The sequence below is a fragment of the Falco rusticolus genome, chromosome 3 (genome assembly GCF_015220075.1).
Source record: "Falco rusticolus isolate bFalRus1 chromosome 3, bFalRus1.pri, whole genome shotgun sequence".
Classification (NCBI taxonomy): Eukaryota; Metazoa; Chordata; class Aves; order Falconiformes; family Falconidae; genus Falco; species Falco rusticolus.
In genome coordinates, this window is record NC_051189.1 from 112,462,696 (window position 1) to 112,481,330 (window position 18,635).

An 18,635-nucleotide genomic window follows, 5' to 3' on the forward strand; every position below is an offset into this window, starting at 1 on the left:
CAGAAGGATTTTTAGTGCACCTGTAGAAGGCTGCACTTCCAGCTGGCCAGGGCTAGGCGGTTGTACTTTAGGAGGCCAGCTGGGAACAGGGAATGAATCACAACCGCAGAGCTCTGTTTCCCACAAGCTGGTTCTACAAGGGACCTACTGTCTTTTGTGCTGAAGTATCTGAAGTTACTTCCTGAGCAGCCGTACCCGGCATTTCTTATGTCCTTCACCACGAACGCCAGACGTTACTCACTTGCTTCTGATAATAGCCCCTTCCCCGCTGAACTCCTCCTCCTACCAAGCTACAAGAGCAGGTATTTGGTTTATAACTGTATCTGGGCTCTGCTTCTCTTACCTTTAAATACTGAATGTCTTTAGAGCAGCTGAGCTCCGGCAGGCCAGCAGCTTTCATCAGTGCAAACAAGTGCAGGAAGAGGAGACCGTGGCGCCTCAGAATCATATAGGCCTTTTCACAATAACCCCTGAATCTGTTCAGAAAGGCAGACGAGGCAAAGGCATGAAGACTGCAAGCTATACCATTTCATAAAGCAAAACTACGTATTAGTCTGAACCCTGCTGTCTGCACTGATGGCTACCAAGCTCTTTCACCCTTTCTAACAGGTAGATACTTATTTATTTTTGTGTGTGTAGACAGCTATAGGCTACTTATCACTGGATTCAGAAATAAATTCTGAAAACTTGGAGCTCAAAAAGCTTAAGTCAAATTTAACTACTAACACCTACCTTTCAAACTTCTCATTGTTGTTAGTTTTTCCTTGCTGGATGACGTGCACAAAGTCATAGGTTAAGATGAAAGGAACTCGTTCTCTGTTAATACCAAATTTAGTCTTGAAGTTCCCCAAAAAGTGACCAAAATCAATATGGAACAGCTGGAAAGAAGGAAGAATTATTTTTTTTTTCAGAATAGTATCTTTTATAGCTGACAGATGTTGTGTTCTCTTCACAGTTACTGTATTCAAAAGATAATGACCATAGGAGTTTGGGAGGGAGAAAAATGACCTCTCCTACAGCACTCCTTTGGGATAAGAGGCAGCGTTTACTTCCCAAGATACTCTTTAGTTTCATTAGGTGACGGACAGAACAGAAAAGGTACTTGTCTATCCAATACTTGGTATATCTGAAGAAATCTCTGGCTTTGGCTTTTCTAAAGCTGTAGCACGGCACTAGTAGAAGCAGAAAGGGAACTAAAATGGGCACCCTACCCATGCAGCCTGAGTCCAAGACAGCGTGTGGAAAGATGTCCTGTCTTGAAGTTGCCACAAAATATTCCTTGCTCAGGTAAGGCTTTTTCCCCCTCCCTTTTTTTTTTTTTTTTTTTTTTTTTTAAATACCAAGCACAGTGAAGTCATCGCACCCCTCGTGCAGTGGTGGGAAGGAGGATCCTGTGCAGAACCTTGCGCACTATGGCAATTTTGCACACCCTGGCGATTTTTGCAGAGTTGCTGTAAACCCCCGACATCCAAACCCCAGGGCTGCGGACCGCAGGGCATCGGCTCCCTCAAGGGGACAAGCAACCGAGTGGCCTCTGCTAAATGTGGAGGAGAGGCAGCCCTAGGTGGGGGCTGCTGCTAGACAGCGTTAGTGTCTTGTTAGCAAATGACACAGCGCCCCTGTCCTTACTGCGACCCCAAAATGAAGGCACTAGTGGGTTTCTTTCACCATGACCGCTCGATTTACGGGAATAAGATGTAGAGGAGCAGGATGCTACATAGAAAGAGTGCAGGCAGGCAGCTGCACCTACCTGAGCAAGATGAGTCTCAGAACATCAGCAGCCAATTTCTTACTGTTAAATACTAACTAGCTGACTTCACTGGACCTGTGGGAGACTTACCTTGCACCATCTAGCACAGGGCTGTTCAAGGCTTTGTAGAATTCACAAGTAAGAAAGAAAGACAGCGTAGACTTCCCCCTTTACCATTATTGATGTAGTTTAGTACACATCCTGTCAAAAAGGGATTTTCTTTTTCCTAGTTTTGCCCTTTATCTTCCTTCCAAGCTACTCTTGCAGAGCAGAGGAGTAGAGGAACCAGTACAGGTATCAACATGAAATTAAAACCATGCTGATCACTTGCATTCATTTTTTTTTAAATCAAAACATTTTTTCTAGGAGGAAGACTATAAATCTATCAGCTTGGATAAGTAACTGAGGATCTTACCTAGCAACTAGAAGCAATTTGTGACTGCTGAAGCCAAGTCCTCAGATTGGTAAGTACAGTGCTTGAGTTTGCATCTGCAGACAATTTTAGCTCTGAATTGCTCCACTGTAATTTCAAAGTAGGTATTAACAGCAGCAGCTGATGCCAGTGATGCTTACCGAATTGTAATTCAAATTACAGAACTGTGTTTACACTCTTAATGATAGAAGCTATTGAGAATATTCGTCCAGTCTGCCTTTCAGCTGGAAGGTGAGGCACACTCCTCAGCAGTAGGATTGGACTGGGATGCGTCTGTCCCCTGCTAAGCAGCATTTATGCCCCTCTTCCAGTACTTCAACCACAGCAGCAAATCCCCGTACCTGTCCAGTTTCCCGGATCATGATGTTGTCACTGTGCCGGTCACCTATCCCCAGCACATATGTTGCCACGCAGTACCCAGCACAGGACAGAGTGAACTCCTCTATAGCTTGTTCTAATGCATCACTAAAGAGGGTAAGAAAAAGATCGAAAGAGAATTTTACTTTGAACAGTAGTATTTCACCACTGGGGCAGTTGTTTTTATAGCTTCCCCCATGCAAACCTGCAGAAGGTAAGGGAATCGCATTTGAATTTCCCATAGTGCTCTCCAGAGGCAGTACTCCCACCTGTGCTTTACAAAAACTAGCTGAAAAAACAACTCTCTTGTAACTGGAGGGGTCTGGATAAGGGGATGTCCACTACCTCAACAAAAATGGTTTGGTCTCTACTAGATAAACTCATTCCCAGATCTTCACAGATCCAAAAGATGGAGTGTGCTCCCAGAATGATTCCTGTTGGCGCCCTGTTACTTCAGAGCAGCGTGAGTGTTGTGGCTGTGTGTTTCTGTATCTAGTAAACCCCCAAGCAACACAGCCACTTGTTTTTTTCACCTCCCCATTTTGGCATTACCCCTCCTGCATCTCCTTCCAGCTGCCCCCATGCTGACTGACTATTTCTGGAGAAAGTAACAGGGCCAAGGGCAAGATCAAGGCTTGGATCCAGCCTGGGGACAGTGCTACCTTAGGCTATGGAAGATCAAAAAAGCTTGCACACAGTAACCCAGAAGCCTCCACTTCTGCTCAGGACCCATACAGATCCACATGGGGCCAGGCAGGGAAGCAGCCATCGATATCATAGGACAGCATGGAAATATATGCATAATTGAAGGAAAAAGCTGAGGAAAGCAGGAAGAAACTTCTCTAGATGAAAAGAAGCAGTAAAACGGCACTGAGTAAAAGGTAAGCCCACTTACCCCGGGTTCTTGGATTTTAGCCAGTTCAGCAGTGCATCCTTGTTGAAGGCTGCAGTGGCCACCATGTTGCTCTTGTTCAGCTGGATGTTGGCAATGGTGTCTGAATGCATGACCACTTCTATCAGTCCAGTCTTGTCTCCTGTGGAGAGGCAGCCATAAGGGGTCATCCTGCAGAGATGAAAGAAACCCTTCCTCTGAAATCTTGCCCAGAATTGGGTTGTGTTGACTTTTAAGCTTTCCCTTGTCTGCCACGTCTGCTCCATACCTACTCTGCATTTCTACTCAGTACCACAAAACCTGACTAGCTGCTCACAGAATACTACACAGACCTGTCAGGGACAAAATAAGCTTGCAGACAAAACGGCCTCACCACACATGATACATCGTTGCAGTAGGACAACTGTGAGCGCATGTGACTCACCTCAGGTCCAGGCCCTCCTGCTTCCACAGGATGTCCATCAACTGGATCATCTGCAGAGTCAGCATATCCTGACGAAGATCTGTGCAGTATTACAAAAGAAAAGAGGGTCGTAAGTACCTCCCATGCTCTCCTCCTCTTGTGCTCTTGCAGGTGCTGCTTGTTCTGCCCCTGAAGGAAGCAGGCTGCTAGAGGGACCTTTGCCAAGTTTGTCACTTGCTAGGTCTAGCTGGTAAAGAACATCAGCACAGAACAATGTCTACTAGTGCAGTAACAGCGTAAAGCCACCATACCCGACACCGTAACTCACACACGATAATACTAACGGAGGTATGTGCTACTTCACTTTGCCAAAGCTCTTCCCATAGCAGTCAAGGTGATACAACAGTGAGCAGGAGCCCCTCCAACCCTACAAAGCTTGGACTGCTGTAGCTCCTTCCGACCTCACATCAGGTTTCTTTTTACTGTGCAAGGGTACGCAGCTACTACTGTGCTAAAATCTCTAATGAAGAGGAATGCAAGTGCAACCTAGAGAAGAGTTTACTACATCTCCAGATTACTGTCAAAAAACCCCATGTTGATGGCCCTCACATAACATCTTCATGGTCCATATTTAGGCCCACTCACCATAATAAATATTTGAGACTATCATGCCTGTGAAAACATTTCCTTTAAAGACTTACCATCTCCATTTTTAAAAATAATACCCACACCACCTCGACCTGTCTCTTCATTATTAAACACAATCCATAAAGGTTTCATTTTGGAGTCCATAAAGGTGCACTGATCCACGCTAGAGGAAACAAAAACATTACCATCAGAGTTTCCATTTATTAAAAAAGTGGCCATCTAAGCTGCAAATTCAACAGCATCTACAAATCCTAACACACTGGTGACTTCCAGGAGAAAAGAGGACCTTGTGGGGTAACCAGAAGCCTGACTCTACTGCTGAAAAAAGTCTGCAGCACAAGTTAGGAGAGGCAGCTATCGTCCTTACCAAACTTCAGCGAGGATAATGTTTGGGTTCAGGGGGGACTGGAGGTGGGAAAGTGCTTCAAGGTAGGTTTCCTGCTTCATGCACACATGCATCATCTCCTTGGTTTGAGGCTTGGTGGCCTTCTGAGAACTTGCTTTAACAAAGTCATTCAGAGCTTTCATCTTGTTGAGTGCTTCTCCCTGAACAAAGAGAGGGATGGAAAATGGTTGACAAGGGAAATTCCTGGAGGTTTAAAAACTATTAACATCTACTGTGAAATGTAAACCTTGGTTGTATCTCTTATCTTCCATTCAACCTGTGGCAATTTCACTACTAAATTTGCTTGGTTGCAATATGTATCTGCTTGAGGGAGATCCATAATCAGTCATGGATCTTCTGCTGGGCACAAATGCACTGCAAGGTAACGACTGCACCAGGAATAATGCACATTATCAAGCACCAAAGGAAGAAGTGAGGTGCACTGGCTGGGAGAGCTGAGACCTATAGCCCTTGCCCTTCGAAGCTTTTGGAGAGTTATGCAAAAATGCCACTCGGTCTTGAAAACAGAAGCAGCACTGGTTTGTGGGCACATCCTAGATATGACTTCATGTATAGGCGAGTCCCTCACTTGTGAATCAGGTACAGTGATCCTTGATGGATAACAGATTAGTTTTTGAGACTGGGTGAAGAGCAGGATTACCTCCACACAGCAAGTGAAGGCAAGAGTGCACTGCTCTGGATCAGACAACCAGCTGTGATCAGCCCCTACTAAATGGTAACTCATTCAACTCATCTAATAACAGCAGCAGTCTTTGAACACTTCAAACCATTCCAGACACATAGTCGCGTGGGACATGTGTGGGTGAGTAAGAGATGAGCAAAGTCACATGTGATGAGGAAGTCTCGGCTCTTAATAGGATATGCCAAAACCAACATAGCAGTTATAGGGCTTTTTTTTGTATTATTGATAACATTAAGTTGGAAAAGCTGAGAACTAGCTCCAAGGAAGAGGGAAGTCAACCTTATCGCTGAAAGCAATTTTTACCTGTTTCATCAAAACTTTCATATGGTGGGTGCTGCCTCTGCAGTATGCTTCCAGGATCAGGCCAAACCTCAAGGCAACTGCAGGAACATGCATTTCTGACCTAAGAGAAGAAGGGAGGTTAAAGCAATTGTGACTCACTGCAGTGACTGACTAATTCTCCCATTCATGCCAGCACAAGGGGGGGGAAGAGGAGAGTGCAGAATATTAGCTTTATATATATACATAGATAAGTTTTATAGATATACATGAATAATAAATATATTAAATATATATACTATATAAACTTCATATTAGTTATATATATATATGTATCTTTACATACATATATAAGCTTTATATATATTAGTCTTTCTATGTACTGGGGAGGGGGAAGAAAAAAAAAATGCACCCACCCCAGAAGATGATGTAGCAAAACCATTGCTTGAAGTGATGAGACATCCTTCTGGATGACTAAATTGCTAACCACTCCTTTGAGAACATTACTTCAGGAGCAAGGACAGTTCGGAGCCTATAGCCCAGAACTGGCAGGTGGCCACAGGTGTCCAAAGTAAATTTCAACTCACAGGCATGTGTACATATATATATAAAAAAAATTCTGAAAACAAAACCTAATCCAAACACCATCACCACAACAAAATTAAAAAGTAACAAGCAAACAAAGATTTTGTGTCCTTCTGGAATAATCTTTATTCAGCCTCCCAACATCAAAAGCTACAGCTCCTGGCTTTTGGTGGTGACAAGGATATCCCACTGATGCTCTGATGAAAGACACTAGCCGATGGACAGCCTTTAAATAAATACCCCGGCATGTATACATACAGACATGCTTGCTACCTCACTCCACAGAGCAATGAGGAAACCAGTAACTGCTGGTTTCACTTGATCACTAAAAAGCCCAAAACGTTTGCTCTTTACCTCAGGTGCCAGAAGAGGAAGTGGCCGATCTTGCGGTTGGATAGCGCCCTGTCCAGCAGGAACTTGGTTAATTCACAGTCTAAGTAGGATTCATACTTAAGCACCTGGACAAGCTGTAGCAGGTATTGGAACACATCGTGATCTCTGTGGACAGAATGGAAAAAGCCAAGACAAATTTATCTTTACTGCAACAAATGTACTTGTAAAGACAAGACTGTCAGATTGCTTGCAGTCCCCTCAGCAGCACTAAACGTAAATAGAAAGGGGCTCTGCATATCCCTTGTGGATAGCACTTACGTCAGCTTCTTTAATGAGTTGATAGCAAAGGAGCCAACGTAACGGTCAGGAAAGCTAAAATCCAGCAGCTCCAAGGCATTCAGGACAGGCAACTCTGGCCAGGTTTGAAGCAGAGAAATCATCTGTAAGGGGGGGAAAGGAAAAAAAGCAAAAAAAGGAACAAGTTTTTTATGACAATGGGTATAAATCTAAAATTCTACTGATGGAAAAGCAGCTCTTTGAGGGCTGTGTCACTATTTATAGATGCCTCAGAGCAAGTTTGCAGACACCAGGTCAAAAAACATCAGTTCAAATTTTCTAGCAAGGCTGACAGGTGGAGCCACCTAAGTCCACGGCAGGGTTGTATTTGCTGTACCACAATTAGCGTAATGAGCAATTTGGAAAAAGCACTTTTCTGCAGCATAATAATGTAGACTAGAAAGGGCCATTTAGAAGGTCCTGTCAAAGCTCCTGAAGTAAGGAGGAATGAGCAGCACCAACACCAGCCCTAATGGATGTCTGCCGCTTGGTGGAAGAGATTCACTGACCCCCTCAGGTAGCTTGTGCTGGTCTCTATCAGTTAAGACTATACAATCTAGATCCTATTTCTGCCGTGGAATTAAACAGATATTTTTTTTCTTGCCTCCAGTTTCAAGAGGGAATAAGCAAGACTCTGTTGGTCAGTAATGAGTCTGGGACAGTGCACAGAGCTGAACAGAGCCCAGAAGAACCTAACCTCAACTCAGCTGGGTACCACGCAGCGTACGTGCACAGTGACCAGTTGAGAACAGAAAATATTCCTCAGCCTCAGTGATGTCAAACCTACCTTCACAGGGCCACTGTGAAACATCCCTTGCTAAGCTGCCTCCCAAACATAACACGGGAACATAGATAGATACCAGGAGATGGATCAAAAAGGGAGCCCTGGCTGCCAACCCCAGCACTCTCACCTGGGCAACATCTTCATGCTTGTTCCACTTGGTGATGATAAGCAGCTTTGCCAAAGCCTGTGGGTACTGGTCACGGATATCATATCTCATCTTCCACACCAAGTCTTTCTCATGCTCATATAGTTCAGTGTGGCTCCTCCGTTCCAGTATCTCCTTCAGTTGCAGCCTCTGCTCATGGGAATCACAAGGAAAGAGCATACACAGGGCTCAGTCTCAACCCAGAGAACTTGCTCAGCCCAGAGAAACCTTGCAGGACTAGGGCATGACCCAGTTTGGGGGGAAAAAAGCTGGCTAGGGGTAACAGGGGAACATGTAACTTGGCCTGTGAAATCAGGCTTGCACATAGCCTGCATGTAGCTGAAAAACTGTTGCCAGAAGACTCACCTCCTCAGGATCTTCTGGTGCAGCACGGGGTTGTTCTCCATTCCTCCCCAACTCCAGCAGCTAGGATGCAAACAAAGAGACTGAGAAAGGCTCCTCATTCCCTCTGTACTTCTAGTTCACCACCACTTCAGGCCATTACAGATCAGTCACTTGCCACCTCTGGGGAAGGGAATCACACCTGTCACAGCCCAAGGGTAGGTCACATCCTCGGCAGGACCACCCTGCTCAGAGGTGTAACCTAACTGCCCATAGAGCCTCGTCCCTGGTAGTAATAAGAATGAAGGGACGAGCCCTTTCCCCGAAAAGGGCACATCCGCACACCCCATAGCCTGTGAACATGAGCCCTTCCAGATTCTTAGCACTGCCATGCGCTTGCCAAGCAGACAGCACCACCCAAGCCATGCTGCCCACTGGCACAATCCATTGAAGCTTCTGAGCCAGAACATGCATCGTGGGGCAGCATGCATCTATGTCCCTGGCACAGCAGATCTCCTTTCTTTCTTCTACTACTTGAAGAGTCTGGCCAGTTGCAGGGACGGATGGAAAATCCCCATACCACACAGCATGTCAACACTGTGCTGAAAGGGAAGGAGCTTCTACTTTCACCCATTTCCCCTTCACTCCTCTTCCTTCCTACAGGGCCTAATGCCACCTAATGGCGGCTCAGTTAAACTCATTTTTTAGACAAATGCTCACCTACGAAAGCAGCTTTACCTCAGTAATTCACAGCTTGGAAAAGTATTCACTCAAAGGTCCATTAGTTAAGTAAAAAAGTCAAATTTTCAATTAATATTATCTATTAATCAAGTTTGCTTGTATCCAGTCCCTGTCGACTGCTACCCAAGAGACAGTGCCATGTTCCTGGCACCAGCAAAGCTAGGGAATTTCTGTGCCTCCCCAAAAAAGCATCTGTGTCTCCTACCTGCTCAAACGACGGGTAATACACAGGATGTGATGCAACGCTGGGGAAGCAGATGACCAAGGCTGCTGCACTTTCTGTGTTGGGGTTGCACTGTACCGTGCCCATGGGGTTCAGAAGTTCCCCTTTCTCATCTGAAAAGCAAAGCACATAAACCCATGAACCCAAATGTTCTGAAGCTTTGGTCCAGAAAGCAGAGAACAGACTGCTTCCAGCTCCATCCCTGGACACCACCTGGCCCTGGGCAGCTCACTGCATTTTCTTGACTTCTCAGAAGCGAAGTATACATGACATCTTTAGGACAACAGCAACCTCTTACACCATACATGCAGTACCAAGTACAACAAGGCCTTCGCCTCAGCAGGGCTCTAGATGCTGTCGCAATATAGAGCGGTAACTGTACTGGGTCTGCTAGTCTGAACTATTACGGCCCCTCCTACAACTACTGGACCACAAAGCAGAACGCTGCGGGGCTCCTGTCTTTGTGGTGGAGGCTGAAGATGCAAAACAGTGCAGTAGCTCTATCACCTGACATACCTGGAAAGGAGGACCACATGTGCAAGCAGCACTCCCCTGTTTTCAGCTGGTCTTTATAGTCAAAGAGCATGACATTCACCCAGGCAATCGGGCAGTCCTGCAAAGCAAAGGAAGCAGCTCACTTGGGTGCTACAACTGCAAAAGCTGGATGAAGGGATGAGAAGAGCTAAGAACAAAGTGAGATATCCCCATGCAAAGCCAAGCCCTCACAACAGCCAGAAATAAGGATTTATATAATCTTGATCTTTTCCAAGTCTGCAAATTGCTACAGGCATGTAACTTCCCATTCCAGAGTATGTAGGCACCCCCTCACCAAAGAGTTGCTGTGAAGAATATACCACCCTAGGCAGCCATGCCTGTCTGCTTACCTTTTAAGTTCTCCTAAAATCAGAGTACAAGATGGCATCAAATTCAGATATTTGCCAAAACCTGGGGTCTTTTGTGTAGTGCTGCACACAACTATGTCTAAAACTTCATCACTCAATATTTTGCACTGCTGAAGAGTGCCTAAGTCTCCAGTAAGCCCTTGCAACTCTACACTGGGTATTTGAAGGAGCTGTGACACACATACTTTAACACTCCACAGTCTGAGGGGAAGAACAACCACCTTGATTTTGAAGCAGGCAACACAGCACAACTTGAAAAAACTAGGCAAAGAACACTAGATATATCTGATAATGGGAAGAAAAGGTTTGGCTCCTTTGTACAATAGTAAAACCTACCTATAGAAATCCAACTTTATGTTGCCAGTGCCATACCCCCCCACTCTCTCCCCACCCCCCACCCCCACCCCTGAATAAAACCCACAAATCCAACCCAGTCAGACAAGCCAGTCTTAATCTGGAGGCGGGAAACTCCAGCAAGTAAAGCAATTGGGACACAGCCAAGAGAGAGAATCCATCTCCCTGCTCTAACCCAGCTCCCTGCCACCAGAGCAGACAGACATATTCCACAAATGACCTAAGATTTCCTGCAGTCAGGTTCCCCAAATGGAACAGTTTACTTCATACGACAGTTTGAGCAACACCAGCATTTCACTCAGCTGTTCAGAAAACACCAAGGCTTAAGCACATGCTAGCACACAGACCGACTTGCAAAGAGATCACAAGGCAAAATTCTAGTGAGACGCACCCATGATATTTGAAGGGAACCACAGCAAGACATCTTGTTCACTGAGACATTCTACAGGACGGATCAGGCTTACCCCGAAGGTACACCAAAGGACTTGGTGGAAGTAGCAAAGTCAGCATTCTCCTCTAATGCGACAAAATTAATCGCTTCCAAGTGGCCTCTCGCAAAGCTTTGAGTTGATTTAATTAGACTAAGTATCTTCAGTAAAATCCCATTTGAGACATCAGCTTCTAGATCATAAAGAAAGGCCAAACAACCGCCCCCACCAGCAATAACCTTTTCTAACAGAGTAAATGACATCACAGCGCAGCACCTGCCAAAATGCAAGATTTTTGGTGGATAAAGTCCAGCAAAGCAACGATTCAGCACTGTAAGGACAGAAATATCTCCTGCATGACTTAGAGATGAAAGCCAACCCTCTGGGCGACACTAACCCTCTGACTCATCCCAGCCAGTCCGCAAACGTGCCAGTTTTTGTGGTTGTAAATGATTTAGTCCCACTTATCTGCTCTGGACAGTCTGCACAGACAAACAACTTGCATGTAATTAACCTCTGAGTACTGTAAGCAAAGCAAGCAAAAAAATTATTTATCAAAAACAAAAATCAGCTGCACTCTGACTGTAACTTCCTCTTACCAATCGTTTTAAATGAGATCTGAGCACCTCATTCAGAGCTGCAGCTGACCATGTGGAAAAATCCATTTCTGCAGAGCTCAGCTCCAGCAAATACTGTGATTTTATATTAAGAGCTCACCAGAATCTATTCACCTCTCACCAGTACCAGAACACACATGAACAAGATCCTCTTAACATCTCGGCTAACCAGGGTGGTTTTGTTTTGTCAATCAGAATAGGAAGATTTCCTTCTGACTGCTTCAAAACTGAAAATTATTCCAGTGTGACCACAAAAATGCAGCCTGTGGATGAATCAGATATTCTGTTCAACAAAAGCCTCCAGCAGGAGTTGGAGTTCTGCTATTCTTAAGCAAAAAAAACAATAAAAAGGTTGATCCTGGTCCTGGTCTCAAAATGTTTCCTGTCTGAAGTCTCCAACCCAGAAACAGGTCCACACAAGCAGGACTCATGGGCTGCTTGTTGCTCCCCAGACATCAGTGCTCTGTAACCCTGAGAACCCTATTGATATCAACACAACAAAGCTCAGTGAACTTCCCAGCAGTGAAAAGGAGTTAGCAGAACTGAGACCAAAATCTTCTATGATCACATTTATCAGTCTCTCATTTCTCTCCACTCTACTAAAAGAGAGGATTAGTCATGCTATCTTTACAGCACAGTAACAGTGCTTTTGTGGCTGCAAAAAGTGTAATTTGCAGAGGAACAAATGCATTTGTTGCCCATAAAGAACGCTCTTCACATGCAAAAAGCTAGAGGCATCTTGCTTAAGTTCCAGCAATTCAGTTACAGGCTGCACTGAGACCTGCTTTTAGTTACTGAATTATGAACGGGCTAGAAGTTTTGGAGTAGAGGTGAAGAAACTGAGAAATATCACTACATGTCCCATTCAGAAGCTCAATACAAGAGCTTCCAAAGTGATTCCTGTCCCCAGTTTGCTGTGTCTGAACAGCAACCTTGAAGATTCTGCACTTCCATTTTACCTCACCTAAAGCTTTGCTGTAACCAGTGTTTACATTCCCCATTTTCTTCCCCCTTCTCAGCTGTTACTTTGCTACATGGGGGATTTGCATAAAAGACCTTACTAGAAAGAAGATGCAACACAGAAGATGGTTTAACCTCAACTACAAAACAAGGAAGTTGCAGAACAGCAAAACAGGGACATTAATATACATGATTCCTCTGTGTGTGCATTCAGATGCTGGGTATGTTTCTTAATGGTCTTTCTGGATAAGACATTACATTTAAACAACCTTTCCTACAGGCAGCCACTCATCAGTTTCCTGTTCCTGTTGAAGAAGTTACTGGTCATCAATCTGTAAGCTCTTATTAATAAAGTCTTCTTCTGAAAGCAATGGGCATGTAGCTCAGAACAGTGTCCTGTGCCCTCCAGCACTGGTAAGCCTCACTCAGTCCCACACTGGCTTTACTTACAGCTTTCTTGGACTTCTTCTTGGTGGAACGTGCCTTCTTTGCCTTCTCGATGACAGCATAGAGGGCAAAGCAGAGCCGTGCCATACGGGGAAGATCACAGATGTTAATATCAAAATCCAGCCTCTGCTTCCACACTGGTTCTGAGCATACATTCACTTCAGAGCTTGACACTGTCTTACACAGCATCTCATTGCCATGAAAGAGACCTGCCTGCACCACCAGCTGAGGGAAGGAGAAACAGGAGAATACCATGAATCCAGAGGGACTTGTTTACTGAAGACACGCGATTAGAAGAGGAACAGGACAGGGCATCTGTTCCCCTGAGCAGGGTGCCCTTACTTCTGTCTCTTCCCCAATTCTCTGACACATGCAAAAAGCAAAAAAGCTGCAAAAGCTCAGGAACCTATCATGCCGAAAGAGCAGGGCAGACACCAAGAGCTGGGCAAGTGCTTATGCCAGGCACATCAGCACCACAGGAGAAGGGCACATGCAAGCAGCTGTGCCTGCAGTGCAGCACGCAGAGCTGTCTGCGGGTGCTAATCTGCCTGCAGACCTGCACTCCTCTTGCCCGATCACTGTACAGCTGATAGGCCGAGCTCATCCCCAACTTCACCTCTTGTTACAGCATTGCTGGCTAGTCTGAATTACAGGAGTACTCAACAGGAGGAGCTCCCTGCAAATGATGGGGCACTGGGCAGAAGAAATAACTATTCAATTGCCTGTTTCTTTATAAAGCGCTTTGCCCTGCAGAACACCTGTGTATGCGATACATTCTTGCCCTGCTTCCTCCCTTTCCCAAAGGGCAGCCATTCCCCACCTCCTCCTTCGCCTGCTCCCCCTCCGTGGCAATCCCCTTGCAAATCCCAGGGCTTTGCTGCATAATGCATCCTGTCTTAACTTTACCAGTCACCACCTCTCCCATCGCTCTCCCTTCCAGAGCCCAATTTCCCCTCCTCTGCTTTCTGCAGACTTCCCTGCCCCTCCACATCGCTGTCAAGCAACAGATACTAGCACAGGGCAGCAGCTCTGTTTGCTCCTCAGAAATTTTTGCAGTGGAGTGTTTTTAAGAACACATCGCTGGGCTGCTGGCTCGCAAGTTCCCTTCTGCTTCCTGTTGTGCTGCAGTTTAGAAACTGGCCAAAGGCTGAATGAAGCAGAATGGAGGATCACGTGAGATCAAGTTGTCAGCCCCTGCCTTCTCACCACACAAGCAAGACAGATGCAACTGGGAAAGCCAAAACACAAAACCAAAACCCCAAAGTGAGTCAGTACCTACCTTCATTCTCTCATCTGCATTGACCTTGCTGCCTTGCACCAGCTCAATGTAGAAAGACTGCTCTAAGGACCAGAGAGAGCTGTAGTTTGGCTAGAAAGAGAAAAGGGTTCCAATCAGAAATAGATGCAACCAAGACTCCTCAAGCCAGTGCTAGACTTCATCTCTCATCGCATGCTTATTGCTCCAACAGAACAGAGCATTGCATTGCAGGTGGGAGCTTTAGGGCTGTGACAAGCAGGGAAGTTGCGGAGGAAGCTGGAAGGCTGATTGGCAATTCCCAGCTCTCAGACCCTAGCCAGGAACCTGTCCTGAGGGAGGCAGGGAGAACCAGCTACTGTTCCCAGAGAAGATCAGCATCTCCATCAATGGATGAGTTGAGGGTGACCCCACTGGGTCACTGTCCCCTCTTTTACCTTTTTCTTAGGAAGCGGGGGAGGCTTGGGAGTTGTCTTTGGGGGGCTGGCAATACAATTGGTTTGCTCGTCTCTCATGGCAATGATAGCGGAGGAGTGTACCATCGTCAGGTGGGGTGTCAGGCCTCGGTGGAGGCAGCTGCGAACGTACTGCAAAGAGAGGATAAAGTCAGCACAGATGAAACGGACCAGGTTGGCAAGAGCAGTCAAGCAGATCACAACTGGCTGAAGCAGAAAGAGGTGGAAGGAGTAAGAAAAGGACACAGCAACAATCCAAATTCAGTTTTAACGTATCTCCTCTTGCTTTAATAAACCTGCCAGTCACTGCCAGACCTGAGAACATGAAGTGCCTTTTACAGTCGGCATTTCATCGACTGGCTCAAGTGGCTCCATTCAGGGAAAAAAACGAGAAGGATTCAGCGCTCCCAACAGCAGTTTGCCCTGCCAGGCCAACACAGGATACGGGATTACTTGCCCAACTTTCAGGAGGAGAACCCCCAGCCCACCATGCAATCAAGACGACATTTCCAGAACCATAGTCTATAAATGCATTTACACAGTACTTGGAACCGAGGGACAGGCTTTGAGCACGAGCCCTCAAAACACAAGGATCTGTTAGGTTTCCAGAAGTATCCCTTGCCCTAAGTAGCATCCAGGTCTTGCCACTGATGTGTTGCGTCCCTGTAAACAGCACTGCCTCCTGGATGGAGGATAACATACCTCAATCCACCCTCCCAGCAAGAGGAGGCCATATGGGAACAGACTCATTGATAAAGCAAGACACAAGGCTCACCTGGAACTGGTACAGGGGGTAGTTCCCATAGAGATATTCACATTTCCCATTCACCTGCAGGGTATAGTCCTCTGGCTTCTCCACTGTCTCATGGCGGAAGACAGTAGCCTGCTTCTTGATAGCATAGCTCATTAATGTGATGGGGAACTCCTTTGGGGAGATCTGGAAAGTGAAGCTCTCCTGCAATCCCAACAACACAGCACACACTGTCAAATACCAGCAAAGGGCTGAAATCAGCACAAGGAGCAGCATTAGCTCAGCAGATAGGCAACAACATTCCTGTTGCTGACGGTAAAGAGAAGGATAGGAAGGCAGAACTACCCACCCCGACATACACACACTAGCAAATAAGTAGGGGTGTTTGCCAAATTAGGCAGGAGCACAAGCGCAAGGCTGGGAATCAGGAACTTCAAGGCCAGTTTAAGCAGAATCACCCGTTCATGTGGTTGCTAGTCACTAAAAATCTTCCCACTGCCATTCCACCAGCCAGGCAGAGTGTGGCTAGGGACACCATGCTCAAACACCCTGCTCTGGAAGGCCCTTGTCCCATGGGGGTGGCTCCTGCCTTCATGCCCCCGCACAACATGCAAAAATAACATTAACCAAGGGTAGCAGGCAAGAACAAGGGCCCATAGGCAACACAGACCAATGCCTGCAAGCAGCGTAATGCTGAGCATGAGCTGAGCAGACTCTTGGGCTTCAAAACGACAGGCACATATTGGATTCCGTGGTCCTCTCCTACCCCAAACCAAAAAGCTTTCCACCACATGTACATGCAGCAACCTCAGCTACCAGCTAACCATTGACCCAACGCATGTTCAGGAAGGGGAACAGCTCCCTTGGTTGGAGGCTCAGAGTCTCCCTCCCAACCATCTCCACAGGCAAAGGAATCTGGAGAATGAAGATGGAACACTGAACACATGGCAACACTGTCCACGCATACATTATTCTGTCTCCAAATGCCCAAAGGTCCCCAAAGGGAAAGCACAAACCAGTTAAACATTGTCACAGAAAGGTTTGTGCTTTACCCCGCCAGACTGAAACTTGACGTTGACAAAAATGTTCTTGGTGGAGATATGTAGAGAGCCAGTCCCAAGGCCCTTGGCCATGGGCTCCAGCTGCAAGGGAAAGTTGTACTCCATCCAAGCTGCCCAGCTGAGCTGCTGCCGCTTTGCTGCTCTCTCCTCACAGAACTGGCACATTTTGGTGCGGAAATCATTCACCTCCGGATCCTGCACAGAGTCGAATTCATGCAAACCTAAGTGCAGAGTAAGAGAGAAAGGCTAAATAAGCGCCCGCACCCAATGGGGCAAATGAGCCTTTGATAACCAAGTGTCTGTGAAACACTCTTCCCAAACACATGCTTAATTTGGCCAAAAGGAGAAGAGTCAGCCAAGCTACTAGCAATTGTTTATTGTTACTATGTACAATTGCACCAACTCAATTACTATAGCCCCTGCCAGCAGGAAAGATGGTCTGCACACACGCTGCTCTCCCTTACCAGGTCCACCAGAGACCAAGCTTTCTAACTCTGCCACTGGCACAGGCAGGGCTCCACCACCATTCCATACGTAGCAAGGCTGCCTGGGACAGCCTGTGCTTCACCTACAGCCGACATCCCTGCCACACTCCTGGCCAGACCAGCAACAGGGAAACTAACCTTTTCCAATGAGCAGGCTGATCTGGGAGTTAATAACCTTCTTGACCCTGTCTCCTTCTCGAGCCACGAGCCGCAGTACCGGTAAGAAGGGTTGGATGTCACAAAGCCGCCGCTGCTCATCCTCCAGCTCTTGCTGTTCCGCTGTCTGGTTGATGCACGTGAAGACGTATGCTTCGGGGTCACTGAGCATGTGGTACAGTGGCTCATATTGAGCATGTTTCCACACCACCTGGGCCAGACCAACAGCAGGGTGAGAGGACAGCTGCGCTGCCAGAACCTCACGTTCTCTTCCTGCCGCCCCACAGCCCCGCTCTCCCAAGGCACGCCACGTAGCAAAGGCAACGCTCAGCCAAACCTGCTCACGGCATTCCCGCGCCTGCAGTCGCAGGCAGCTTTTCAGCCAGGTCTGGTGGCTCCAGCTCCTGCTGAACTGCTGGGTAGATTCATTTCTACGTGCCATTAACTGACTTCCTTTTTTCATGCTTGACATTTGTTTCAGGCAAAGTAAATCCCTCAGCCTGGGTATTTACGTAGCCCCCACCTGAACACCTCACCTAAGTACTGGCTGACTGCCAGCCTTGTGAAACAGAGGTATTACTCCCACGAGAAGCAAAATTCGGTTGAGAAACCTGCCCCCAGTAACACAAAATCTGTGACAAGAGCCAAGAACTTCTCCCAAGTCTTCTCAACACTACCCGGTTCCCAAAGATCCTTTGCTCCCAAGTGCATGGCACTTGCACACGACTGTTCGCAACCCATTTCTTCCCTCTCACCCTAAGCGCCTGCTACAGCAGACAAAACCCTGGGCCTCCAATCTGACCCAGTGTGCCCACTGGCTGTAAAACAGAGCTGTAACCTCACAGCTAGAAACAATCAGCTCTACTTACAGGTTTTTTGGTTGGGTTTGTGTGGTTTTTTTCATCTGAAAATTGCAGCATGAGAAACCTTGGAATAATCTGGCACTGTGCTTCTGTCCCTTGTGATCTGTGACTCATCTAGGCCAGGTTGCTACTGCAGAGAAAACCTTTTCTGCTGTTTTCCTTCACTTTCCCCTAACCCTTCTTCTGGCCAGGGAAATAAGGAAGCAGCTACACTTTGTTTACACAGGGCTTCACTACAGCATTTTATTTCCCAAATGAAGCACTAAGAAAAATCCTTTAGTTACCATTTCAAATTTTCAGTATTCAATTTCTGTGAGGCAAGGGAAGGCTGGGATGGTATCCTGATTGCTTTGAGTCAGTCCAGCATTTGTATTTGACTGTTTGGGGGTGACTACTGCTTGCACATGCATACACAAGAGCTTTCATAATGAAAAAATCCAGCATGGGGACTGGCTGGCTCAGGTGAGCAGGAACTAAACATACAACGCACAAGCCCTGTGTGGCCGATTCAAATCTGCCCTCACTCCTTAAGTTACTCTTATTCTCATCCCGAGGTTGAGCA

General features: G+C 46.5%; 1 protein-coding gene across 7 annotated transcripts in view; it reads right to left on the bottom strand.

Annotated features, from left to right (window-relative positions):
- PIK3CD (phosphatidylinositol-4,5-bisphosphate 3-kinase catalytic subunit delta) overlaps positions 1 to 18,635 on the bottom strand; it is a 50,363-nt gene that overhangs the window by 7,130 nt on the left and 24,598 nt on the right. For 6 of the 7 annotated variants that reach the window (XM_037382248.1, XM_037382253.1, XM_037382251.1 and 3 more), the window contains 20 exons: positions 17,193 to 17,421; positions 16,561 to 16,790; positions 15,533 to 15,712; positions 14,740 to 14,889; positions 14,327 to 14,416; positions 13,051 to 13,272; positions 9,856 to 9,952; positions 9,322 to 9,452; positions 8,400 to 8,459; positions 8,016 to 8,183; positions 7,087 to 7,208; positions 6,790 to 6,933; positions 5,875 to 5,974; positions 4,851 to 5,029; positions 4,537 to 4,646; positions 3,857 to 3,935; positions 3,436 to 3,603; positions 2,525 to 2,648; positions 733 to 878; positions 344 to 476 (listed from right to left, as the gene is read on the bottom strand). In XM_037382248.1, coding sequence (XP_037238145.1) covers positions 344 to 476; positions 733 to 878; positions 2,525 to 2,648; positions 3,436 to 3,603; positions 3,857 to 3,935; positions 4,537 to 4,646; positions 4,851 to 5,029; positions 5,875 to 5,974; positions 6,790 to 6,933; positions 7,087 to 7,208; positions 8,016 to 8,183; positions 8,400 to 8,459; positions 9,322 to 9,452; positions 9,856 to 9,952; positions 13,051 to 13,272; positions 14,327 to 14,416; positions 14,740 to 14,889; positions 15,533 to 15,712; positions 16,561 to 16,790; positions 17,193 to 17,421 — 2,862 coding nt within the window. Of the gene's footprint in view, positions 1 to 343; positions 477 to 732; positions 879 to 2,524; positions 2,649 to 3,435; positions 3,604 to 3,856; positions 3,936 to 4,536; positions 4,647 to 4,850; positions 5,030 to 5,874; positions 5,975 to 6,789; positions 6,934 to 7,086; positions 7,209 to 8,015; positions 8,184 to 8,399; positions 8,460 to 9,321; positions 9,453 to 9,855; positions 9,953 to 13,050; positions 13,273 to 14,326; positions 14,417 to 14,739; positions 14,890 to 15,532; positions 15,713 to 16,560; positions 16,791 to 17,192; positions 17,422 to 18,635 lie in introns of those variants that run through there. The other variant, XM_037382255.1, reaches the window with a different exon arrangement.